We start from the raw sequence: 27,389 nt of genomic DNA, 5'->3' as shown, positions 1-27,389 counted from the left end.
AATCAATAGTGTACCTGGATGGAAGATTTGCACATTTATAGATCTGTTGTAAGAAGTCTTGAAAACCAGTTGGGCTAAGAAATTAATTGGATAAAATATAGATTAAGCTGACTAAATGTCACTGTCCCAAGTGGCAGTTTCATAATGAAGCAACTATGAAGGAGAATTTCCAGTGTGGAAACCTTGAGGGAAGGCGAGGGGAAGAGACCAAGAGATGTTTGCAGAAAGCCTGTTTATTGAACATCTGTTCTGATTTGTTTTTAGGGAGATTAAACCAGCATTGTGTATTTCAGGCACAGGCAAACTACGGCCCTCCAGAGGTTTGGGACTACAACTCCCATCATCCCTAGCTAACAGGAACAGTGGTCAGGGATGATGGGAGTTGTAGTCCCAAAACATCTGGAGGGCTGAGTTTGGAGGTGCCTGATCTTAATGATCATTCTTTCTGTTTTCTTCATGGGGAGGCTAAATGAGCATCTGTCTTGCATGCAGAAGGCCCCAGGTTCTAGCATCTCCAGTTAGGGCTAGGAGAGACTGAGAACCTTTCTGAAACTCCAGAAAGCTACTGCTAGGAGACTGAGCTAGATTCATTCTCAGTTCATTCATTCATTCATTCAGCTTATTGTGCTAGCCAGAGGCCATGACAATTATGATGTACTTAAATACAAACACAGCAATAACACGATTGGGTGTTGGGGGGGTTAGTACTTTTGGCGGGGGACAACTCATGCTCCTTCTAGGGTAGCTTGTCCACCTTTGGTCTCCACATTGTACTCAATTCCTGGAAGATGTCAGCAGCCACACCCTGGGAACGGATTCAGCTGGCTGGCTAAACCAGGTGAGGGATGCCAATAGGTGTCAAACCCTTGGGGTTTTAGGGACTTCCCCTGCATGCGAAGACAGGCTCCAGCAGATTGAGTGGATGAGACCAATAGTCACAGTCAAGTCAGTTAATTGTGTTTTAGCAGATGGCCAATAGTGGGTCCAACAGTCAAGAAGGTGAATTCTGCACCTGCTGTTGTGGGGAAAGAGAGGCAGATGGGGCTTGTCAACCTGGGACAGTACCCCATCTAGGAGAAGGAAAACTCTGGTCCTAAACTTCCATTGCCTTGTGGGATTTCTTTGGGAGAAGGAAAGGCTAAGGAGCTTTCTTCTTCTTCTTTGGCGATCACTCGTAGCCCAGTAAGTTTGTATTCCATAAACATGGTTTTAACAGTGAGTCCGTAAGTGACTGTGGAGGCCATTTCTGGGTCCACATGTCCTTCCACAGTGGGGACATAGGTTTCTCCACTCAGTCTGTAGAGGAGGAAGAAGACATATTATCTATTTTGTTTAGTTCAGTGTTTTCAGTTGTTGTTGTTGTTTTTTAGTAGTTTAGTCATGTCCGACTCTTCATGACCCCATGGACCAGAGCACGCCAGGCACTCCTGTCTTCCACTGCCTCCCGCAGTTTGGTCAAACTCATGTTCGTAGCCTCGAGAACACTGTCCAACCATCTTGTCCTCTGTCGTCCCCTTCTCCTAGTGCCCTCCATCTTTCCCAACATCAGGGTCTTTTCCAGGGAGTCTTCTCTTCTCATGAGGTGGCCAAAGTATTGGAGCCTCAGCTTCATGATCTGTCCTTCCAGTGAGCACTCAGGGCTGATTTCCTTCAGAATGGATAGGTTTGATCTTCTTGCAGTCCATGGGACTCTCAAGAGTCTCCTCCAGCACCATAATTCAAAAGCATCAATTATTTTGTTTTCAGTAGTAAACCATAACTCCTGATGGTGGATCCACTTGGTGGATATTGTCAGTCATATACTCGTATGACAAGGACAAGTTATCTTTAGCACACTTCCTCCTGGGGTGACCTGATACTGCTTCAAACAACATATTTGGTTGAACTCAAACTGTCTTTGGCTCTCAGTCAAGACGGGCACAGTTATTTGAATGGGCAACACCAAAGTGAGTGGTTATTTCATCTTTTGGATTTAGCTGTGCTTAAATGCTTGGCATTTCCCTTCCACATTACAATTTCAATATACTGTATTTGCCACCGTCTTTTGCATTACTGCCAACGGATATGAACATAACAGGAACTCCAATATGAGAGATAAATATAGAACCGTGTTGCTCTTCTTTGCAAGATTGCATTTCAGATTTCTAATGGAGAGAGGGAGGTAGAAGCAGAATGCTTTGATGTCAGTGTCATATCTGGAAAAGCAGCACATTTCATAGGAAGGCTAGAAGCTCAAAACGAGCCAGGCATGATTCTGCTGCTTCCTTGCAGTATCCTGTCAGGACCTGTGGCAGCTGAGATCAGGGTGGATAAAAATCAGTGATAAAAAAACCACAGATATTTTTTATTTAAACCAGATTTTTAAATATTTAAACTGGATTTTTTAAAATTTAAATTGGATTTTTAAAAATAAAATGCTTTTGGAGGAAAAATCTTTCTAAACATAGTTTTCTATTTAAGTTACATTATATTCCAAAGGCTATTCATCTGGAAATAAGGATTTGTTTTTAATTATGTAGCATGAGGCCTTATATGCAATGTTTAATTTTTTTGGTAAATGAACTCCATTAATCCATTCACAATGCCATGCTCTTCCAGAGGTTTCTGTGAGATTATTTGGGGCAGTATTTCTAATGAGAAGATATGATCACAGATGCTTGTTTTTGCAGTTCTCAAAAGTGTGAATTTGTGTCTGCAGAGATAACATGCTTTTTCCTTCACAAGAAAAATGTTATAAAATAAACATACAGAGTTGAGGAAAAAACCTTAATCCCATTGTTCCTTTGCAAGTTTATATACACAGAATCAACCCCTTACCTCTTAAATGCTAAGTTCCAAGAGGTTCAATGAATAGATTGTTTGGAGTGGAATAGATTTGCTAAGTGTAAAGCAGTAAAAATGAAAGTGCAACCTTGTGAGCAGAATACTCCACTAGTCTTGGGATCTTTGTGTAATAATTGTGCAAGTCAGTAATTTTTGATAAACTGTAAAAACTACTCTGAAAATTTATTATTCCAAAGACGAAACCTTCATCCTTCATCTGGTTGCAAATATTAAGATTATACCAGCAAGAATCAGTCTTTCTGTTAAAAAAATGATTTAAATCAAATCCACTCTGGTTCATGTTGACATGTCTCTTGGCAGTCCAAGCATTTGTCAATGTTCAGGTCCTCTTAGATGTTGACAAGGAAGGTAATTGGTGGGGCATCCAGATGTTATTAGACTCTAACTCCCATCAGCCTCAGCCATCATGGCCAATGGCCAGAGGTGATGGGCTTTGTAGTCCTGCAATGTCCAGAGAGCCCCAGGCCCGCCCACCCACAACCCTGTCATAGAATGAGAGCAAATTTGGATGTCAACCTTGGCTCATAGCTGTCAAGTTCCGGATTGAAAAATCCAGGACCAGCAGTGACGCAGCACCGGAAGTCGCTTCTACGCGACTTCCGGACATGCATAGAAGCAACTTCTGGTGCTGCTCTGCCCATTTCCTAAATGGGCACAGCGGCACCGGAAGTCGCTTCTATGCACTTCCAGACATGCGTAGAAGCGACTTCTGGCGCCGCGGCCATTTTGGAAATGGGCAGAGCAGCACCAGAAACATGGCCGTCGGCAGGAGCTGCTTTCCGGGGGATTTACGGGATATAAATCCATTTGGGAGACCAGCGGGAAACGGTAAGAAAATACGGGGGTTTCCCAGGAAGAACGGGGTACTTGGCAGCTATGCCTTGGCTTATCTTATCTGGTGAGTTTGCCGTTTGGAATCATAGAGTTCAACCTCTTGCAATGCAGGAATCTCAACTGAACTAAACTCTTGGGGAAAGCGTATTTATATAGTACACAGAGAGCACCCCCAGGAGATGCTGTGAAAGAAGAAGTAGTATTTCATCCCTGCTTATCTATGTTCCACTCCATCACTAATTTTTTTCAGTTGTAGAAAGAAGGAAAGCAATCAAGGAGAGATATATTGAGTGAATAACAGGACGGAGCAATGGAGAACTTCTGAAACAACAATGGGATATTAGCTCCACCCAAGGCATGATGGAGAACAGCAACAACTGGGAGAAGATAGACGTAATCTTTTACATGGACAGGAAGAAACATCAGAATAATTGCCACACACAGGAAGAACAAGGATATCGTTTGAATGCTTCTTCTGTAGCTTTATAAATCATTTAATATGTCAATATGAATGGAAGCCGTTAATACTGCAGTTGTTGTATAATAAAGGATTGTTATTTTGACTAGAGTGCAATTGAAATTAGTAAGAGTTTGGAACGCAGAAATAAAGTAAGTCACCAAAGCATCAATTCTAGCACGCCGTGGGGGGGACGGAACCTAAATTATATCATTTGGCACCTGAATGATTGGTATTAGTAATTGTTTTATAATTTGGCATTGTTAAAATGAGGCTATTATTAGATTATTGTAATTGAAAACTAATAAAAAAATTATAAAAAAGAGAGAAGAGATATTGAATGAATAAAGGTTCAGGGAAATAAATAGTTAACCCCCCTTAAAAAAAACAACAACACAGCACACATGTTGGCAGTCTCCTGTGGATGCTTCTTGTAGGTTGGCAGGAAGAGTGTGTGGAAGACATTTCCCGCTATTTTTCCACATTAACCCTTACTCTCCTATTTGAATTAAATGCTATAAAAGTGCTAGACTTTGGACTGGATTGGGCCCATATGGTTTTGGAGGGCTGGGTTGTTGTTGTTTTTTAGAAGTTCCAAGCAAGCCTCAAAGCCTTTTGGTGCAATGGGATACCAGTTTGCTTGCAAGTGAGGTCCCCGAAGTCTCGCCCTTTCATTTTCCTGAAGATTAGAAGTGGATTTTCTGCTTGTAGCTGGCAATGTTATGCTTGTCAGACAGCATCACCGTTCATAAAAGCCCTTTGGGGTGGGGGGTGAGTTGCCTTTTCTTGGCTGATTTGCATGCAGTTTTCCTATTTTAAGTCAGATCATTTCTGAAGGTTTTTCCTTCCAAGAGTTTTTTGTATTCCAAGAGTGCTGTGGCTGTGAGGCCTGTGAAAATCTGCACACTATTAATGCATGTAGCAGGAACAATAGAGAAGCTGCTCCCTTTTGTCTGGAGAGATAAATACAGTGGTACCTTGACTTACGAAGACGATCCGTTCTGCGGCGCTCTTCGTAAGTCAAGGTTTTCGGATGTCGAAGCACCTGTTCTGCCCATGCGCGAAGCGCAATATTGCGCTTTTGCACATGCGCGGACTGCGCACAGGGCAGAAAGACTTCCGGGGTTGTCGACTTCCTAAGTCGAAACCTTTGGAAGTCGAAGCATTCGTATGTTGAGGTACCACTGTATATAAAATTCTGCGAAACAGAAATAGAGGGGAGGGTTGCTAATTTCACGATGGGGGGGGTGGGGTTTACAGTATGCAAAATGCAGAATATGTGAATGTAATTAAATTCAGAAAAGGGTACTGCCACCTGAAGTAGCTGCTGTTGTCATGTTTTGCAGAACACAGGGCAAATTCTTTTTTCTTCCTTGCAAGAACCTATCGAAAATGGGTTTCACAGCTAATGGTTGTACTGAAGTAACTTTTACTCAGAGTTTAAATGAAAGGCCCTGACTAACTTAGGTTTCAGTTAATTTCCATGAGTGTGTTATAAGAAAAACTGCTCCCTTTCCCTTATGGGGTATTCCGGAGCCTGTATTCCTTATGGGGTGGGTTCCCCTATTGGCAGGAGAAAATAACAGAGGCCAACCAGAATATACTGAGAAGCAGAGCGGCTAGTAAGCCTGATCTTTATTCAAGGAACTGTTGTAACAGGGTCCCCACTCACCACACACAGGAGGGAGGAGAACACAGAACAATGGTGCACAAGCCCTTATAAAGACGCCCCCCAAATCATACATCACAGAAGGAGGCGGTCTACAGCAGAAATCCTGCCTGCCAGGATACCTGATAATGGTCACTGATTGCCTTACCTGGGCAGTCTGGCCATTCTTTTGTGATGGTTCATACTTTAGTTCCTAAGTCCAGGTCACAGGCTCACCCTATTCCTACACAAATACGCCCTTAAGACAGGATTTGCAAGCAAAATGACAATGGGAAGGCTTTCCCCTTTTGCCTCCCTTACTGCAGAGGAATATTTGAGGTCATTGGGAGAGTTGAAATGGCTTCAGGATTGCTCTCCCATACTGTTTCAGACACATGGTTCATATATTTAGACATGTGTGCATATATGAATGTTTATTCTATATTTGAGACCTTAAAATTCTTATTAACACTGTTACTCTGAGTAAAATGTACTTCAGGGCAACCCAGTGGAACTTACCAGATACTGTAGTGCCAAAAATATGCCTGAGATTCTAAGCAGAGAAGCAACCAGCTCCCAAGGCTATATACCTCACACAGAAGGACTATATGCGGACATTCTCATTAATGGGGCAGAGCTGCCAGATAGTGGCGATTGCCTTGTCCTCTCTCCCCGCCCCCCGCTTTCAAATTCTTGTTATAGATACCTTGCTCATATGAATATGTTCAAGGTACCTGCTGAAAGGGGGTTAACGAACTGCTTTCTTTATCTCCTGCTCTTTCTTCAATGAGCTCATGATGGACGATGGTCATTTCCAGGCAATATTATTAATTCCCCCCCCCCCAGAAACACCTAGGTACATATACATATCTGTATCAATGAGGGGCAGGGAAGGGACAATAAAACAGAGAGGGATGTGTGGAAGAACAATCAATATCTACCCTAATGTGTGTGTGTGTGTGTGTGTGTGTGTGTGTGTGTGTGTGTGTGTGTGTAAATGTCCAGTAGCACCTTAAAGGTAAAGGTAAAGGGGCCCCTAACCATCAGGTCCAGTCGTGTCCGACTCTGGGGTTGCGACGCTCATCTCGCTCTATAGGCCGAGGGAGCCAGTGTTTGTCCGCAGACAGCTTCCGGGTCATGTGGCCAGCATGACAAAGCTGCTTCTGGCGAACCAGAGCAGCGTACGGGAATGCCGTTTACCTTCCCGCTGGAGCGGTCCCTATTTATCTACTTGCACTTTGATGTGCTTTCAAACTGCTAGGTGGGCAGGAGCTGGGACCGAATAACAGGAGCTCACCCTGTTGCAGGGATTCGAACCGCCGACCTTCTGATCAGCAAGCCCTAGACTCTGTGGTTTAACCCACAGCACCACCTGGGTCCTCTAAAGTAGCACCTTAGAGACCAACTAAGTTTGTTCTTGGTATAAACTTTCGTGTGTGCATGCACACTTCTTGCCAGGGAAACTGTGTGTTGATTCAGTTTTGTTCTTTTGTTGATTTTCCTCACCAGTTGTCAGTGTGGGTTTGCAAGCATCATGCGTTCTGGATGTATATATTAAATAATATATACAATGTATATAAAAAGGGAGTGGGCGGCGTTGTGGTCTAAACCATTGAGCCTCTTGGACTAGCTGATCGGAAGGTCGGCGGTTCGATTCCCTGCAACGGAGTGAGCTCCCATTGCTCTGTCCCAGCTCCGGCCAACCTAGCAGTTCGAAAGCACACCAGTAGATAAATAGGTACCACTGCAGTGGGAAGGTAAACGGCGTTTCCATACGCTCTGATTTCCGTCACAGTGTTCTGTTGTGCCAGAAGCGGTTTAGTCCTGCTGGCCACATGACCCGGAAAGCTGTCTGTGGACAAACGTCGGCTCTCTCGGCCTGAAAACGAGATGAGCGCCGCAATCCCATAGTTGCCTTTGACTGGACTTAACCGGCCAAGGGTCCTTTACCTTTTACCTATTTACCTTTAGGGGTGTGGCTGTGGGGTTTGTCATGAAGAGTACCTGTACTTCAGAATTTATCCCTACGCTAGTGGGAAAGATACTGTATATGATTGCAGTGGTGCACAGGGTGGTAAGGTGTTTTCACTGACCTGACCTCTGGCCGGTTGCATTGCTGCTGCTTAACAGAAGGTAGAGGGAAGAGGCAAGGAGATTGGGTTGGTGTTAACACACCGACAGGAGTGCTAGATGGGCTCCACTGCTGCATTTGGACTGTGTCAATCTCCCTGCCACAGCCTACACCCAGTAAGCCGCAACAGCATGGCTAACCAGAGGAATGCCTTCTCATTCCCTTAATGGATGGGAAATTCTGGCAGGATGAATGGATTTTTGAACAAATAGGAGGTAGGGAAGGGGTAAAGCACACCTCCCCCTTCATTTTTCTGATTCCACTTTCAGCCTCCACTACTGGTGCTTACCCAGATCTGTCTCCATCCTTCAGCGAAACACTTGGTAGGCGGGCAGACAGAAATCGAGAGAAACCCTATTATAGGTATTTGTCAGGGACTGGGCACAGGAGGAATGGTGGAGACCGCCTCCCCAGCCTGACCCTTCCAGAGAAGAAGAAGACAGTTCAGAATTACAACAGGGGTTTGAGGGACGTTACAGCTGAGGGGCAGTTGAGGGAAAAAGCTGGAAAATAATGGGAGAGGAGGAGGAGGAGGAAGAAGCACTGGTGTGTGTGTGTGTGTGACAGCTGATAGACACAGTATCTTTAGAGAGCATTCCAGACCCTCCCTCTCCCAGAACCCGGCAAGCATTGAAAGTAGGAGAGAAAAGAGCTCAAAGGAAGAGGAAACTTTTCAGCACCTGTAGCGATGACTCATGAGGAAGTGGGAGAGACGGAGGGGGTGGAGACCCCCTCAGGACAATGCCATTATTCTAAGAGGCTGCATTCCCAAGCCTCTCTCTGTGAATATTGATTAAAAGCAGATGGTATGGAGTTTTCCTTGCCTTATCCATACCTGGCAACCTGCCATGGGGGTTGGTTCCTCGGCTGCCTGACAGTATCGTCCCAATTTGGAGTTTCCTTATGGGTGAACACGACTACTTATACACAATATCAATGACTACTTTGGCTTCTCAAACTTCACCTTCGTTGTTTCCTTGCAGAAGATGACTAGAGCAGCCATAACAATGTTGATGCCATTAGCTCAGCATAGGACTCCTAATCTCAGGGTTGTGGGTTCGAGCCCTCATTGGGCAAAAGATTCCCGCATTGCAGGGGGTTGGACTAGAGGACCTTCACGGTCCTTTCCAGCACTATAATTCTATGATTCTATGACACGTGGACACTTGCCAGCCTACATTTTCCTCCACAACAGTATACAAAACACTTTCTTGTCCAAGCAGATATGTGGGAGGGGCGGGGGAAATCAGTCATGAGCTAGCTGGAATGTCAGTCTTCTTAAAAGGGAATTATTTGGATAAGAGTGGTGGGGAGGATCCAGGGTCATGCAAAGGAGGCGTCCTGCCACCTTTGTTGATCATGGGTGGGGTTGTCACCATCCCTGTAACAAAAGATACAAGCAAGGAAAGGAGAGTGCAGAGCTCAAAGCCAAGCTGCACAATTTCGCTACACCCATGCAAAAATATTGCAGGGGAGGGAAAAAAAAAATCTAATTTATGAAAATGTAACCGCACAGGCAGTGAAACGAGCTAAGCTCTGAACTAATCTCCTGTTGGCGGAGTCAGCAAGAGGATTAAAGAGTGCGAAAAGGACTGGCGGGCAGAAAAGGAGATCTGTCATTTGTGACTTGATCTGTTCAGAGTATTGTCAAGTGAGCATCGGTTTGGGGCGGCTCAAAGGAACCACAGGTCCTTTGAAAGAGTCCCATCTCTGGTGAGATCCCCATTTCTCCCAAGTTCTGCCTGAGGCACAGGAAAGGGAATGGGGTGGGCTTTGTTTCGAGAAAGTGTGACAAAGCCATGAATGAATAGATCTGGAGACACACAGACACCTCTCTTCAAACTGAACGGCATTCCATTAAATAAATTAGGGCATTCTCTGAAGCAGGCAAAGGCACAGACTTCGAAATGTACTTTTGAAGTTGGGTTGTGCTAGTATCAAAATGAGAACAATAAAAAATTATGGAATCCCCCAGATTCCCACAATGCTCATTAGGGGAAAAAAAAGCAAAACAAAAAACACAGAGAGCTTATAACAAACTAGAAGGAATGGGCTTGATTACAAATGGGCAGAGAAGCAGCTGTTACACACAACCCTGCGTCCCAAAGGGGACTGTTAAATATTGCCCCACTGATTATACATGAATAAATTAGTGCCCTTGGGTTAAGATATAATGAGGTGCTTACTGACACATAAAAGCCCCCTCTTTGGCAGAGCTTTCATTATCATCAGAATGGACAGCTACAGAGGCAGTCGGTGATATAACACCAAGCGCCACCAAAAGCTCCAGTCAGACAGTTCTTTGTTTGTTACATTTTTATCCTGCTCCAAATAACTCCGAGGAGTCTACATGGCACCCCTCACCTGCTCCCCCTGGTTTTATCTTGACAACAACCCTGCGGGGTAGATTAAGCAGAGAGAGGAGGGTGAGCCCAGGACCTCCATATACAGTACATGGCCCAGGCTTGCGCATCCGAGAGGTCACTTCAGTGATGCTAACGCAGCGGTTTGACTTCTCCCCCGAAGGTGCACTCCATTGTCTCTCGAGACAGACATGTGCCGGAAAAGAAAGACATCAGGTATAACTGTTACATTTATATATTGGGGGAAAACTTGGTGGCTTTTCAAGCTTGCAAACAGGGTGCCGTCAGAGGGGTTAAAGATGTAGAATTTTTAGGTTGCCAGCCATTATCTCAGACCCTCCCAGTGTCCCTTTTCCCAGGGACAGTCCCGGATTTACAGAAGCCGTCCTGGTTTCTGATTTAATCCCTGAATGTCCCACTTTTCCTTGGGACGCCCCTATTTTCATTGGAGAAATGTTGGTGGGTGTGGTAGAAGTCATCTGAAGTCAGCCGTGCTTTTGGGTGTTTGGGAAGCACTGCACAAAGGAGTCCGACAAGCTGGCAAGACAACCCACAGCCCGAGGCCTGAGCATATTGCAGGCAAAGCCCCTTGCGCTGTGGTTCCCACCTGCCTAACAACTAGCTGGCTGTTAGGTACTTGGGAAACCTTGACATCAGGTGATTGGCAGGTGGGTTGTCACCACTGGCGGAGGAAGAGGAGTTTGGGGGAAGCACACCGCCCCCGGCAGCGCGATCCCGGTAGGGTGCCATCACGGCTGCCCCCCTGCCTGCACTGGGCGCCCTGCCCCTGCCCCACCCCCAGGATGCGCGCCACGCCCCCAGGACGCGCGCCAGCCCTGCCTCTGCCTGCTCTCCGTCCCCCAGTGCAGGAGCATGAAGCTCTGCCACTGGTTGTCACACACACCTGCCAATGTTGGCCTGCAGGAATGGGGACAGAGAATTATCTGGCCTGCTGGGCTAAGAAGTCCCAGGTGGGTGCTGCAGCTCACAATGGGTGGGGAGTGTCTGACTCAATCAGAAGGCAGAATCTTCTCCCCAGGACATTCCTGTGCTTAAAACAGAAGCCTGGACATGCTGGACCTTTCGCTAGTGCCTGTCAGCTGTCTAAGATCAGCAGGGGACCCATACGGGCTGCAGCACAACATGTGCCTTGGATTTGCAGGGGGTAGAGAAATTCTGAAACATTGCCAGGTCTCAAAATTAGAACCACAGGAAAAAGGGGGTGGGCGGGGGATCTTCAAGGTTTAGATTCCCAGCTGTAGACAGCAGGGGTGCCAACTTGAATAAAATATGGGGGGGGAGCTAGGCCCCATCCATATAATTGATATCGTGATGAGGTGTATGCACACAGCTCCATATTTCGCAATCAAATCTTACCTGTCAGTCCCCAACTTTTCCATGGGCTTCTTCTTCACAGCCCTCAATTCTTAATAAAAAAAGTAACCAGTATTCTGTACCTTTCTGTAGGTAAAGGTAAAAGGACCTTTACTGGCCGAGGGAGCCGGCATACAGCTTCCGGGTCATGTGGCCAGCACTAAGCTACTTCTGGAGAACCAGAGCAGTGCATGGAAATGCCATTTACCTTACCGCCGGAGCGGTACCTATTTATCTACTTGCACTTTGTCGGTACCTATTTATCTACTTGCACTTTGACATGCTTTTGAACTGCTAGGTTGGCAGGAGCAATGGGAGCTCACCCCATCGCGGGGATTCGAACCGCCGACCTTCTGATCGGCAAGTCCTAGGCTCTGTGGTTTAACCCACAGCGCCACCTGCATCCCCCTTTCTGTAAGCTATGCTAAATCCATCAAAAGCCCCATGCATCAAAGTACCCACAACCCCTTGCATGTAGAATCATAGAATTGTAGGTGTTTAATTAATTTCCTCTCCAAAAAAGAGACAGGGGGCTGTAGCTTAATGGTAAAAAAGGTAAAGGTAAAGGACCCCTGGATGGTTAAGTCCAGTCTTAGGCGACTATGGGGTTGCGGCGCTCATCTCGCTTTCAAGTCAAGGGAGCTGGCGTTTTTCCATAGACAGCTTTTCAGGCCATGTCCATGAGTAAATTGCTTCTGGCGCAACAGAACACTGGGATGGAAGCCAGAGTGCACAGAAATGCAATTTACCTTCCTGTCGCAACAGTACCTATTTATCTACTCACACTGGTATGCTTTTGAACTGCTAGGTTGTCAGCAACAGGGACAGAACAATGGGAGATCAACCCATCATGAGGATTCGAACCACCGACCTTCCAATCAGCAAGCCCAAGGGGCTCAGTGGTTTAGACCACAGCGCCACCTGCTCCCTCGGGCTTATTCACACATGTCTGAAGTAACTTTCACCGAATGCAGTGGGATGGACTTCTCAGTAAACATGGATTGGATTGCACGAGTCAACCGGACAACAAGACCTGACCAGAACACTATTTTCACTTGAACACCTGTCACTCTTTTACTTCCCCTCCTTTCCATCTGGGTCTGTAAGTCTTCAGCAGCCAGTGCCGGAGGATGAAGCTCCACCACTGCTGAATGGTTTAGTTTATATGAAACATGCAGGGATTTATGCTATGCAAAATGAACCATGGAAAGAAAAAAAGGGAAGTCATTGATCTTTTATAATTCTAAGACAGTGGTTCCCAACCTTTTTAGGGGCTTGCCTCACCTAAGCATTTCTAAAATCCTGATCTCCCCCACATATAATTCTTATTATTCAAAAAGTGAACTCCTATTCACATGGAGGAAGCCTAAAAGAACATTAACTTGGTCCAAACAAGCTTCCGAAATGCCCCCCCCCTAAAAATCAAATTGCCCCCTGTGGTTGTAAGAGGTGTGGGTGTCTCGATTTTAACTGTTCAAACAGACAAGAAGGGTATTTATCTGGACCAAGGAACAACTATGCAAACATTCAGAAATACAAACATTTCCTGACTGGCCACTGCCCCCCACCCCACAGAGACTTACCGAGCTTGCACTCGCCGTCGTGCGCCTTCCGGACGCGCTCCCGGCCGCTGTGCAGGGCGCGCCAGCTGTGCAGGTGGAGGGCGCACACGCTGCTGTAAGAGCGGCCGTCGGAGCCGCAGACGGCGCCGTCCTCCTTGCAGACGCAGCGCCCGGTGCCTTCTTCCTGCTCCTGCTCCTCTTCCTCGGCGGCGGGAGGCTCGGCTTGGCGCTGGCTAACGCACACCAGCCCCGGGCCGCAGCGAGCGCCCCGAGCCCCTCCGCACCGCTCGCCCTCGGCGCTCAGGCACCGCTCGCAGCAGCCGCACTCGTCCCGCGCCGTCAGCTCGGGCGCCGCGCACCGCGCCGTCTCGCACAGCTCGCGCCGGCAGGGAGCGCACGCCGCCGTCTCCGCCGCGCTCCTCGACGCCAGGCACAACCAGAGGGCCAAGAGCGGCAGCAGCAGCAGCAGCCGCGGCGGTAGCGTTGAGCCCCAGACGGCGGGCATCATGGCGAGCTGGGCAGGCAGACCAGGCGGGCGACGGCAGCTCAGGAAGGAGCCGTCTAAAGGGGCGCAGCGTCGACGGCAGAGTCAGGGGAGGTGGGTGGGGATGGCGAGAGATACGCCCCCTAGAACGACCACGCCTCCACACTAGGGCGCCTCAGCGCGCGAGCTGACTGCGACCTTCCTGCGTGCGATTCCTTAGCTCCAGTTTTGAACTCAGCGGAGCCCGACTGTCAGCACCTCGAGGCTCAGGATCAGGCGCCAGCACTGGTTCTGGAGAGAGAAGAAAAGCCAAGCGGGGAGTGTCGAGAGCAGAAGCGGATGATGCGCCCTTGTGCGTAATTATCCTTTCTTCGCCTGCCTTTTCTGCTGGCCAGATCACCTCCGCGCCAGTAGCTAGAGTCTAGATCCCCACTCGCCAGCTGCGCTACGGGGTTTGTTTGTGCGTGTTTTGTTCTAGCCACGAAACAGTGTGCTGCTTCAGCTCCTATCTGCTTCGCTTTGCGGGTTTTGCACGGTGTTTTAAAAACATTATCAGGGATTGACCACATGCAAAGACCTACGGAGGCTTCCTTGTGCTATTAGCGAAGAGGTATAGCGCCCCCCTTGCACCCTTGGCAAGGAGCAACTGGCGTAGCGTGCTGGGTGCTGGGGAGTCCTTGCCCCGGGCGCACAGAGATGAAGAGCAGCACCCTCTGCGCCCTGCCTGGGAGACGAGGGCTGGGCGAGCTGAGGGTGAAGAGTTCCCTCTGCGCCTCTCCCACCCAGCGCTTGAGCGCCCGCCCGTCGGCAAGAGCGCTTGTCAAGGCGCAGCGGGTGCTCCGCCGCTGCAAGGAGCATCATACCCTCCAACATTTCGCCAATGAAAATAGGGATAATAATAGTAATAATAATTCCCCACCCATCTGACTGGGCTGTCCCAACCACTCTGGGCAGCTTCCAATATATATATAATGCACAATAAAACATCGCACTTTTTTAAAATTAAAAAAAAAACACTTCCCTATGCAGGGCTGCTTTCAGATGTCTTCTAAAAGTTGTATTGTACTCCATACCTTCCAATATTTCTCTGATTAAAATAGGGACGTCCTAAAGGAAAGTAGGACATTCTGGGATCAAATCAGAAACCAGGATGGCTTCTGTAAGTCCGGGACTGCTCCTGGAAAATAGGGACACTTGGAGAGTCTGGAACTGTATCGTCATCCCCCTCTCTTGCACCATTGGAGCCCTGCTGGGTGCTTCGCTCATACTTCTAATACTGTAGTACCTGGCACTATTGGCCCAGCCCACGCCAGGGATGGGATTCTTCTGCCAAGATGCCCAGAGGAGCATGCACATCTTGCCCAGCAGCCTAGACCAGCAAAGGAGCAGCCAGGGTGGGGTGGGGTGGGGTGGGCACAGAAAATAGCAAATGCAAAAGCACCTGAAGTTACAGTTTCAAATTAGGTCATTCGCTTTATTAAATGAGATGAAGATAGATGTGATCCAGCTTTATTCAGGCCATTTTGGACTGGAGTCCTGTTCTAGCTAGGTTTATAATATGTGCTATTTTTTGCTCATGTGCCAAACCCAGCCATCGTTTCGCAAGGTGAGGCTGCCCAATCCAGCTACGCTCCTCAGTGCATTAATTTGCAGAGTGTCTTTGCTTAATCCCTGCTCAGTAGCAAGGGATGGTTTATTCAGGCGGCTTTCAGAACTGCATTGTACAGAGCATAATAGCAAGCTGATTCCCACAGCATTACTGCTCGACTGGGATTAGCATTTTTCAGCCTGGCGCTTTTAATGGGATGGGGATATTGTGCTCTGTCTCAACACTTGGCTAAACAGGCTGGCCTCCACCCCAGTCAAAGCAACACACAAGCTTTGATGAGTGTGAAAATGGCTCTGTAAGTTGTCTGTCTAGAAACCGAACAGTGGAAAGTTGAATTGCCAGACTCTTGACTGCAACAACATTAGCTCTGGGGGCATCTTAAGCAGAAACAGGTTTGTGTGGGGTGGCAGTGTCCCCCAAAGTCATTGGAAGAGGCATGAGTCAGGAGCCATGAGATTTGTGGCATGAGATTTACATACCATCCTTCATCATAAGCTATCAGGGTGGTTCACAAAATAAAATACAGTGGTACCTCAGTTTTCGTTCCGCAAGTCTGTTCGAGTTCCAAAACATTCGAAAACAAAAAACTGAAAGTGGAAGCCTCAATACAGAAAACTCAAAATGCATGCCACATTTCCTGTTCGACTTCTGAGGTGTGTTCGAAAACTGAAGCACTTACTTCCGGGTTTTCAGCATTCAAGTTGTGAAACGTTCGACTACAGAGGTGTTCGAAAACTGAGGTACCACTGTACAGGATTAAAAACAAGTAAATAATTAAATACAAGCCAGTGAAACAATAACCGCCCCCCCCCCGCCTACTAAATGTGGCTGTGGGAACGGAAAGTTTATTGTTTCACTAGTTTGTTTTTAATTTTTACTTGTTTTTATTGTGTAATTTTTTTGTGAACCACCCTGAAACCAAAGGCCTGGTTGAATAGGAACATTTTTGCCTGGCACCTAAAAATATAAAATGACATAGCCAGGTGAATCTCCCTGGGGAGAGCATTCCACAAGCCACTGCAGAGAAGGCCTGTTCTCGTGTTGCCACCCTCCAGACCTCCTATGGAGGAGGCACATGAAGAAGGACCTCAGATAATGAACACGGATGCTGGGATGGTTTATTGACAGAATTATTGGTGGGGCGGGGGGGAGTAGATCCTCATATTGACACCCACAATATCTATCCCTGACACCTAATTTTAGCCCAATCATGCGCTTCATTACCTCTTAAAAAACAGGAACTAAGAGGGCCAGTGCCAGATTTATGTATAGGCTAAGTAGGCTGAAGCCTAGGGCCTCTAAATCTAGGGGGCCTCGCCAGCCTGCTCGCTTCCCAGTGGGCAGTCTCCCCTCTCCCAAAATTGCAAACCCAAGACTTCATGTGTGGACGGGGCAACTTGGGCCTCTAAATCTAGGGGGCCTCGCCAGCCGGCCCTTTCCCCAGTGCCGCAGTCTCCTCTCTCCCAAAATTGCAAACCCAATACGTCATGCGAGGGCAGGGCAACTCAGGCCCAGAAACTATGAGACTCAGGGCTAGCCAGTGGGGCCCAATTGGAAGCAGTAGGGTGCAACTTGAATTTTTTTTGTAGGGCCCCTGTTCACAGCCAAAGTCTGCAAAATCTTATAGATATAAATAAAATCCATCTAGGACTTCCAGTTCAGCGCCAGCGTCGATCGGCGGGGTTTTGTCTCGTTCCGAGACAGCCTGCCTTCGCTAGAGGGGGGGAGGGCAGCGGGAGCAACGCTGCGCCCCATAGAACCTCGGGTCGAGCGTCCCGGGGGCGAATTGCTCAGCGGAGCCCCAAATCCGGACTCCCCAGACCCCCTGGCAGCGCTAGTAAGTGCACCGGGGCGAGAAGGATCGAAGTCGCGGGGGCCATTTTGAGCGCCATCGTTGCTCTAGCGAAGGGAAGCTCCGAGCCGGAGACGGGGAGCGCTGGATTCTTCCAAAGAAGAAATTAAAGAATTGGACTGTAAGTAATTCGGCTATATAATTTTAAATTTCAATTCGGAACTGGGAGAGAGAGAGAGAAAAAAAACGGAAGCCATCTCCTCCCGCCGGTGGTTTGAAGAAACAGTAAAGCAAATTCCCTAACCGGGGGTAAAAAAGACTTTTTAATAAGGAAAACCTCAAAGACGAAAGAGTACCCCCCCTGGAAGCAGGGTGAAAGGGGGAGCGGATTATACAAAAAGTAAAAATCCCCTGCAAAGAAATTGAAAAAACCCTATTACTCCCTGGAGACTGGCAGCCCATTTGCCCCAGCGAGAGGATTGAGATTATAAAGAATAAGAAAGTTGGATTTTATTATAGACATTTTAACATCATTTGGAATTTTATATGCAAAAGACAGCCAGTTGGCTTTAAAAGTGGATGAGAAAAACAACAGTAACTATTTCCCACCATGCAAGATAAGCGGTGACCTTGACAGGACTGAACGATGCCAGCAAAAAGATATTCCCCTGAGTTCCAAAAGACTGTTCTGGAACTCTTGAAGTGTTTAAAGAGTGACATTATTGAAGAGTATATACAATCACAAGATTTAACGCAGCATACTCAGGTGGTGGACTGTGAAAAGGACCTTGGAGAGGACCCTGCAGATGAGGAATATACGGACTTTGAACAGAATGAGAATAACAAAGACAATGCTCGAGAAAATAGTGACAAAAACTGTGAGATTATAATACAAAATGATGCCCACCACGACAGAGAAGAAGATTCTTTACTGCAAAACAACAAGAGGATTGTCCTCCTTCTTCGAAGGGGACGACAGGAGTTGGTAGAACTTCAGATTTACCACAAGAGAAAGGAAAAAGGCAATCAAAGAAGAATTGAAACTCAGGGGGGGGGGGGTTTTCAATGAGGCTTGGAAGATGAAATATGGGAAAAAAGGGGTGGGATGAAGAGAGAATGTAAATGAGATTGTTAAGATGGTTTAACAGGTTTGAAACAGGACTGTGAACTGGATTTCGCTGGAAGGATGGGGTGTTAGTTAACAGGGAGGGCAGGGCAGTTGGAGAACAATTATAATATAAATTAGAATTGAGATATGAAACAAAGATCTAAAAGTTAAAGAAAAGTCTAGTGAGGGGCAAAATAGGTTAGGGTAGAAAAAGAATTGGTGATAATATTAGAGTAAGATATTTTATGAAAGTGATAAAAGTGAATTTTAGAAGTTGTATGATAAATTGAAAGGAATTATCATTATTTCAAATAAGGTTAGTATAATTGGTAAAGATGATTGGAGATATGGAGAAATGAAACTGTTAAGATGATTTAAAATAATGAAAATCGGAGAAGGGAGAGATTGGGGAAGTCCCCTAAAAATAATGTTTTGGACAATGAAAAATTATGTATTTTTTCTTTTCTTTTTTTCATGTTTTTCTTGGTTTTTTCTTTTTTTCTTTTCTCTTTTTGTGGGTTTTGGGGTGGGGGGCTAGGGATTCTATTTTCTAATTTTTTCTCTTTATTTTTTCATATATGATAAGTATATGGAATGTTGGCTGGGCGGACACCCGGCTCTGTCTTCCCCTGTTACTCTGGGGCCCACCGGTGGCAGGGGTGGGCGTTGGGGAGGGGAGGAGGGGTAGGGGAGAAACCCAGCCACTTAAAATGAACCACCTTCGACTATTTGCTCAGCATGGGTCTTTCTTGTGGCAGGAGGGGACTCATGGGGGGGGGAATGGAAGAAGGTGTGAAATTACGATTGTTTATTTCTCTGTATTTTCTTTCTTTATTATAAAATCAATAAAATTATATTTAAAAAAATCCATCTAGATTGCCCTGGTGCAATCTTAGGAGCAGCACGCGGGGCCCAATTTGGCCCAGTTGCTCCAATTGCCTTAAGGTCAGCCCTGATGAGACTGTTCAGGGGTTGGACTGACAAGCCCTGCACCTTCTTGGTCCCTGGTGTCACCATTCAGAGTACAGACTCAAGGACTTGTTATGGAAATAAAGGGGGGGCACTTACTGGAAATCAGTTTTGTCACCTCCCCCCTCCCAAACCCCGAGACAATGAGCCCAGCCACCTTTTATTCACAGTCACATAAGCACTACACTACAGCATGGCTATAAACTTCATGTTCAACCGCTGAAATATACACCCAATATGTAGCAATGGAGATTTGTGTTACTGCTTTATGAATGAACACTGTGTTTTATGAATGGACTCTGTATTTTGTGAATTACCTAAGAGCCACCAACTTCCATGCATGTGACGTGTAATTATTTCCCCAAAGAGTTACATGATAACTAATCAGAGGCAGCTACAGTTGCAAATGACAACAAAATATCTGTGAAAGGAAGAGGAGCAGGATTGCTCATGTGTGTTGCAGGTAGAAATACTGTTTGTAATGAATTGAGAGCAGTAGTTTACTTGCTCAAATTAACAAATAAGAATGTTTTGATAATTTAAATTCTTGATTAAAATTGATTACCTAATTGAGAAGGGGATTGTAACAAAAACACTGGGTCCTAATTTGAATAGTAGAGTGCCTGGTATCTGGTGGGCAATCCCATCCTTTATTTCCACACTGTGGCTGCAGACCAAATCACCCGTCAGGAGAGTTATGAGATTCAGGTGAGGGTCAGATGCCTTGTCAATCCCGAGCAGGTTCATAAGAGGATGACCAACCACCTTCTCCCTGGCCAGCCTTCTTCATAAAGGATCACTTTGGGATGTTCTGAAAAACTGACCAGATGATACCCAGCCAAAGATTATGTAATCTAGGTCTCTGTGTGGGGAAAAAAACCCTGCAGACACGGCAGTTATGAATTGGGGGCTAGAACAGAACTAGATAGACACATAACCCTTGTGGATTCTGCCACCTGAGGCAGTTGCTTCACCTTGCCTCATGAGTGGACCGGCTTGGTAGGAGCATCTTGCTATGGAACTCTGCTGGTGAGATCAGTAGATTTGCTTTGTTGGAGTTTTTGTAGGTTGTGCCTCCACCTGTGTTGCACCTATATATTTATAAATAAACATGACATACAGTGGAACCTCGGTTTATGAACACCTCGGTTTATGAATTTTCGGTTTATGAACGCTGTGGACCCATCTGGAACGGATTAATTCATTTTCCATTACTTTCAATGGGAAAGTTTGCTTCAGTTTATGAACGCTTCAGTTTATGAACAGACTTCCGGAACCAATTACACCCATGCTTCAGTTTATGAACGCTTCAGTTTAAGTACTCCGTGGACCCGTCTGGAACGGATTAATCCACTTTCCATTACTTTCAATGGGAAAGTTTGCTTCAATTTATGAACGCTTACTCCACGGACCGTCTGGAACGGATTAATTCACTTTCCATTACTTTCAATGGGAAAGTTCGCTTCAGTTTATGAACGCTTCAGTTTATGAACAGACTTCCGGAACCAATTGTGTTCATAAACCGAGGTACCACTGTATTACAAAATGCCTTAAGCTTCCAATGCTTGCTTCCAAAGAGAACCAAATATGGGCACTAAACTCACTGCTCAGACAAGTAGGATGCACATCACGATATCAAATAACTGAGCAGAACTAAAAAACTTCTAACAGGAATGAACAGCTATTTCCCTAGGGAGTTACTCAGTCTAAGGGGGCTGGAAGGAGCTGCTTCCCAGGAAAGAGGTTGCAACCCCCCCCCCCGAGGTTATTAATTTTCCTTATCTTTCTGTTTCAGACATCACTTCTGCCTGTGCCATCAAAGCAGTTCAGGAGAAAGTCGACAGGCTCAAGAGGTATAGAAAATAGTGATAGAAAAATAACATTGTTTTTGACTGGTGCCTTGCATAGAAATTTTGCACCTTGTGAAAGCTGAAATGGTCTTCACTTCCACATTACTGAAAACCCAATTGCTTGTTGCATTCCTCCACTCCGTAGTTTATGATTTGAATTGATGCAGTTTTTGTAAAGTGTGGAGCTCAGTTTATGCAACACTCACTGCGTTGATTGCCTTGGGAGAAGATGTGGGGATATTGTTCATTCTGAAAAGCTCTTTGCCCTCACTCGACCCCAGGGCAAATAAGGACACACAAGAGGTCACTGTGCAGACTAGAATGAGGAAAGTTACAGTCAGTTGCCTGTGGAATGAGCACCATCTACCGGGCAATATCAATCCAGCCTTCCTAGCTTCGTGCATGCCTATTTATATGGATTGGTTTTGTAACGGTCTGATAAAATTGTTTTATTGTCTGGTGCTTATATTTCATCTCTTTATATTTATTTGCTTTAAGCTTCCTTAGGCAAGGGGGCTGTTGGCTGAAAGGCATTATATGAATGTAAGCCTAAGAAATAAGGTTGCAAAATATACTTATAGGGTTGCATCCAGTTGTGGCATGCTCAGGATAGAGCCACTGAAATTAGTCCTGGCTAAGTATGGAGACAACCAGTGAAATCAATGCATGCATAAAATGAACTTACAGGAAAGAGCTTGAGCACAGCACTCAGGCACAGAGAGTTCACTTAATTTTTTATTTATAAAAAAATACTTTCCAGATATATACATTTCACTGATTTTACAATCATTTTGACATTTCAAAATGCGGTTCCTTAAATTTATTTTTAATATCTTCTGCATATCCAAATTAACTTATCTTACTCATTTATTTATCTTCTTTAAATATATACTCTTATGTACCGTATTTTTCGCTCCATAGGATGCGCGTGACCATAGGACCTTATTTTTAGAGGGGCAAAACCAGGGAAATTCCCCCCCCCCGGTTTCCCTCCTCTAAAAGGCTGGGAGGGGGGGAGCTGGAGGGGGAGCGGAGGAGACAGTGGCGGCAGAGGGACCAGGCTAGTGACGGGGGCGGGGGAGGAAGGGGCAGCCTGGTAGCAATGCTACCGGGCTTCTCCTGCCTCCCCCACCCCTGCCGACACCGGCGAAAAGGGGGGGGGGAAGAAAGGGGAATCCCCATAGCGATGCTTCACGGAGCAGGGAAGGAGCAGCTGCTGCCCGCTCCTCCTTCCCTGCTCCGTGTCAAACATCTCCCCCCCCGCCGCCGCTTATAAAAGCAGGCTTTTGCAAGCGGCAGCGGCAGTGGGCAGCAGAGGAGATGCTTCACAGATGCTCCCCTGCTCCCCGTTGAAAGTCTCCTCCCCCTCCCTGCCGCTCGTAAAAGCAGACTTTTGCAAGTGGCGGCAGCAGCGGGGGGAGATGCTTCACAGAGCAGGGGAGGAGGGCGGGCAGTGGCTGAGGCAGAAGGACGAGAGGGGAGAAAGGGCATTCTCGCCAGTTGTCCTTGTCCCTCCGTGCCGCTGCTGCCTGCCTCTCACAAGAGCAGGCATTGGGAGAGGTGCAGCACCCCAATGCTTGCTCTTGCCAGCGGAGGAGGCGGTGACTTCGCTCCATAGGACGCACAGGGATTTCCCCTTCCTGTTTAGGAGGGAAAAAGTGCATCCTATGGAGTGAAAAATACGGTAGCTGCAGGTTATTACAATAATCCTGCCAATGTTTGTTTGTTTTTTAAAAAATCTCTTTACAATTTATCTGTAAATATTCGATAAACCATTTCCATTCTTTTGTAAAAAGTTTGTTATCTTGATTTCTTACTCTTCTTGTAAGTTTTGCCATTTCTGCATATTCCACAAGTTTTTGTATCTATTCTTCCTTTGCTGGGACGACTTATTTCCATTTTGGGGCAAGTAACATTCTTGCCGCTGTAGTTGCATGCATGAATAAATTTCTATACAATTTAGGTTGTTCTATCCCTATAATTCCCAAGAGAAAGGCTTCTGGTCCCCCCCCCAAAAAAAAACCTTATTTTAAACATCCTTTTCATTTCATTGTACTGTATATCTCTTCTTCAGGCACCTAAGGATATGTAATGAGGGCACCAGGCAAGTCTCCATGAGGAGAGCATTCCACAAATGGGGAGCCACCACAGAAAAGGCCTGCTCTCATGTTGCCACCCTCAGGAAGTCTTGTGGAGGAGGTACATGAAGAAGGGCCTCAGATGATGATTGCAGTTGTGGTTCTAGGACTTTATAGGTCAAAACTAGCCCTTTGAATTGGGCACAGAAAGTGTGACATCAGACTCATGCGATGGGCTTGTATGAAGCTGGCCAAATTTTGAGATGAAGTGCTTAATGAATTTACTGGAAGAAGGGCAGATAAATGCCTAGGATGGGCTTTGTTCAATCTAGTGTGTGTGTGTTTGTGTGTGTCTGTAAATGCAGATGTGTGCTGTACTATTTGTGGCAAGACTTATGGTAACTAAGTATTGGAAATATATGGAAGGAACTTCCCTGATGAATTGGTGTAATAAGGTCTTGAAATTGGCACTTGCTGAGAAAAGCACAATAAACTTAGAATGGCACAAGGTATAAAACAAAAGGACTCCTTTACGGTAGAGCGGTACGGTTTTATAATGCATACAGCGAAGAATGATTATAAAGGACTTCATAAAAGCAGTTTTGGTTGGTTTGACTACTTTTTGTCTTATGTTTTGTGGACCTTGTGAATTTGTATATATGATGGAGACAGGAATGGACTTCAGATCTGAATGCATACTATATTTCTCAGGGAGAAATCTATTAATATATATATATATGCCATAAATGTATGGTGTGTGTACACAGTCTCTTTCTTTCATTCACATTTGTGCTCTCGCACTATGCACACATGTCAGGCTTCGGGGAAATCGGATCCCTCCCCTGGTGGCAGTAAGTAAGCAGATCAAACGAAAGGAGCGTTCTTACCAGATAAGTTATTTAATAATCACAGCGAGAGAAAAAGGAATGCATATCTCTCTAGAAATGGTGTTGCTCCCACTAAAGGCCCACCCCCTCTGTCCCCATTAATGTATATCACTTCTGTGTTGGGTAATCTGAGCTGGTTGCCGCTGTGCTTTCTGTTCTGTCACTCTCAAAGCCCGTCTAGTCTTGGGTGAAGGGGGGGGGGGTCAGGAACGCTCTACAAGTACGCTGAATCTGCCAGCTGTCTCTCCTGGTGTTTCCTCTTCTAGCTGTTCCTCACCCAGTATTTCCCAGCTATTCCCCTCTGGACTATGCCCCTCTGCACACCACTGTTCTAAATCAATACGGTCATCCTGTCCTTGGGAAGGTTCAGGAAAAGGTGTGTGTGTGCTCCCACCATTCCTCCGCAGTCTAGCCCCTGACAACACAGTAATACACACACAACACACATGCTTACTAAACAAATAAGCAGATCTCTCTCTCTCTCTCTCTCTCTCTCTCTCTCTCTCTCTCTCTCTCTCTCTCTCTCTCTCTCTCTCTCCACACACACACACACGCTTCTTCCATGCTTTGTAGGCATGGGTCTGAGCAGTTTTGCCTTTATGCCACTGCTTTCCACTACTAAATCAGAACAAACAGCAATCTGCAGAAAACCCAATTGCAGTTTGTTCCAGTTCAGCAATAAAGATAGGGTTTCCCTGGGGGACAGTGGTAGGGCAAAGGGAAGTGTGGATAAGCCCCTTCCCCCCAGTACATAGATATTGGAAAAACAACAACAACACAGCACTCTCTTCATCCTCACTGTGATGGGAAGGAGACAGTGGCGTAGCACAGGGACAGTTGCTCCGGATGCTAAATTCTTATGGGTGCAAAATTTCAACATGCGGTGCTGCCTCAATACAGCTGTGCACTTCCGTTATTGGGCTCCATTGAAAATGCCTTCTCCATGCAAACCAGGAAGTGACCTCTCCATACAAAGGAATGACTCTTCTTTTCTTATCTCTGCAGCCGCAGTCTCCTAGATGACGCGGATCAACACTGTTCGGCAGTTGAATACGCATGTGTACTCTGTCTGTTTCCCTTGAATAAAAACCCCAAACAAACCAGTACAGTGGTACCTCGGGTTCCAAACGCTTCGGGTTACGCATTTTCAGGTTGCAGACCGTGGGAAACCCGGAAGTACCGGGAAGCATTACTTCCGGGTTTTGCTGCTCGTGCATGCACAGAAGTGCTAAATCGCGCTTCGCACATGCGCAGAAGCACCAAATTGCGTTGTGCGCATGCACAGATGCGGCGCTGCGGGTTATGAATGCTGCGGGTTGCGGACGTGCCTCCGTCACGGATTACGGTATGTCCGCAATCTGAGGTTCCACTGTACTTGAAGGTAGAGCCTAGAATACGTCTGGCTGTCCAGGCAGGTAGAGCCCAGCAACAGCCAGGCAGTTTCTGCCTGATCTGGATGTTCATGGAACAGTTCATTCATCTAGGTTTTCACCCAAGATAATGACAAACAGGGTTTGGAATGCCTCAAGGATTGCCTCTTTCAGTATGAACCTACCTGAACGCTGAGATCCTCTTCTGAGACCCTTCTTTGTGTGCCTCCTCCACGAGCGGAGAATGGGCCTTTTCTGCAGTGGCTCCTCATTTGTGGAATGCTCTCCCCAGGGAGCTTTGGCTGGTGTCTTCATTATACACCTTTAGGTGCCAGGCAAAAACATTCCTCTTTAACCAAGCCTTTGGCTGATTGACATCCAATGTCACTTTAAAATGTGTTGGGTTGTTTTTCTTTTTCTTTTTGTTATGTATTTTGTGTTTTCATACTGTGATTTTATGTTGTAACTGCCCTGAGACCTGTGGCTATAGGGTGGTTTACAAGTCAACAACAACAACAGTGTTTGTGTTGCAGCTCTTTTAGAAATGCAATCAGATTCATTGCAAGACTAAACATTCTATTGAACATGATTCAGTTCAACAACAGCAGGAGGCTATTGTGCATTAAATAAATACTGTATAAATTGTTAGAGAAGAGCCTTCAACAACATATGATGGATCACTCAGATAGTGATCCTCTCTCTGTTGAGTATGAGAGAGTGTCCCTCTCAATTCATCTGAGAAAAGCTATAACCAAGTAGCCACCAGAGGACAGTATATGCCAAGTTATCACCAGCAGTGGCTAACCCCCCCCCCCCCCCAACAAAAAGGAATCTAATTTAGAATCTCCTCAGGATGCTTCCTGGCAGAAATGTTTAATGGAAATGTTTATTACACAAGTTACTCTACCTTATCTTCATGAATTAGGTGGAATGGAAACTGTACTGATGAGAGATCCTTTATTGAGGGTCAAACTAGATGTTAAGTGGAGAGATGGAACCGGAAATTTGGGGTAAAAAATGTAAATGTAAAATGTATGTGTGTTGTGGTTTTGGAAGGAAGAAACACAGAGTGGGGGAAGATGTGTCTCTCCTGTCTCCCAAGTAAAGTCCCTGACTTTGTGTTGGGAGAAAAGCAGCTGGAAGAAGGGAGGGAAGGGGCATGTGGGTTAAGCACTCACATTTCTTTTCACCAAACTGCACCATCACCCACAACATTTTGATATTTGGCCTCTGCCAAATCGAAGAGACAATGGGGTGCACCTCCCAGGGTGAAGTCAAACTGCTGCACTAGCAGCACCAAAGTGACCTCTCTGGCCGGGCACCAGACGGGTGTATGTGCATGGAGGTCCTGGACTGCCCAGATGACAAGACTCTGCTCTCGGTCTCGCTGATGTCTTCCAAAAGACAGCAGAGCAATACGTTTGGCCCCAGCTTGGTTGCAGGAGTTGCTGGAAGGAGACAAACAGGGATGCAGGTGGCGCTGTGGTCTAAACCACAGAAGAAGAAGAAGAAGAAGAAGAAGAAGAAGAAGAAGAAGAAGAAGAAGAAGAAGAAGAAGAGGAGGAGGAGTTTGGATTTGATATCCTGCTTTACCAGTATCACTTCCCTAAGGAGTCTCAAAGCGGCTAACATCCTCCTTTCCCTTCCTCCTCCACCACAAATGCTGAGTGAGGCTGAGAGACTTCAAAGAAGTGTGACTAGCCTAAGGTCACCCAGCAGCTGCATGTGGAAGAGCGGAGACGCGAATCCGGTTCACCAGATTACGAGTCTACTGCTCTTAACCACTACACCACACTGGCTCTCCACACTGAGCCTCTTGGGCTTGTCAATCAGAAGATCAGCAGTTCGAATTTGCCCCGTTTCTTTGTCCCAGCTCCTGCCAACCTAACAGTTCAAAAACATGCCCGTGCAAGTAGATAAATAGGTACCACTTTGGCAGGAAGGTAAAAGGCATTTCCGTGCGCTCTGGTTTCCATCACGGTGTCCCATTGCGGCAGAAGCAGTTTAGTCATGCTGGCCACATGACCCG

At 46.3% G+C, this 27,389-nt stretch overlaps 1 protein-coding gene across 1 annotated transcript in view; it reads right to left on the bottom strand.

Annotated features, from left to right (window-relative positions):
• IGFBPL1 (insulin like growth factor binding protein like 1) overlaps positions 1 to 13,718 on the bottom strand; it is a 35,884-nt gene extending 22,166 nt beyond the window's left edge. The window contains exon 1 of the mRNA XM_035097186.2: positions 13,235 to 13,718. Coding sequence (XP_034953077.2) covers positions 13,235 to 13,718 — 484 coding nt within the window. The remainder of the gene's footprint in view (positions 1 to 13,234) is intronic.
• Between the last annotated feature and the right edge of the window lie 13,671 nt (positions 13,719 to 27,389).

Source organism: Zootoca vivipara, chromosome 16, assembly GCF_963506605.1.
Source record: "Zootoca vivipara chromosome 16, rZooViv1.1, whole genome shotgun sequence".
NCBI lineage: Eukaryota > Metazoa > Chordata > Lepidosauria > Squamata > Lacertidae > Zootoca > Zootoca vivipara.
This window is presented reverse-complemented; position numbering and strand designations above follow the sequence as displayed.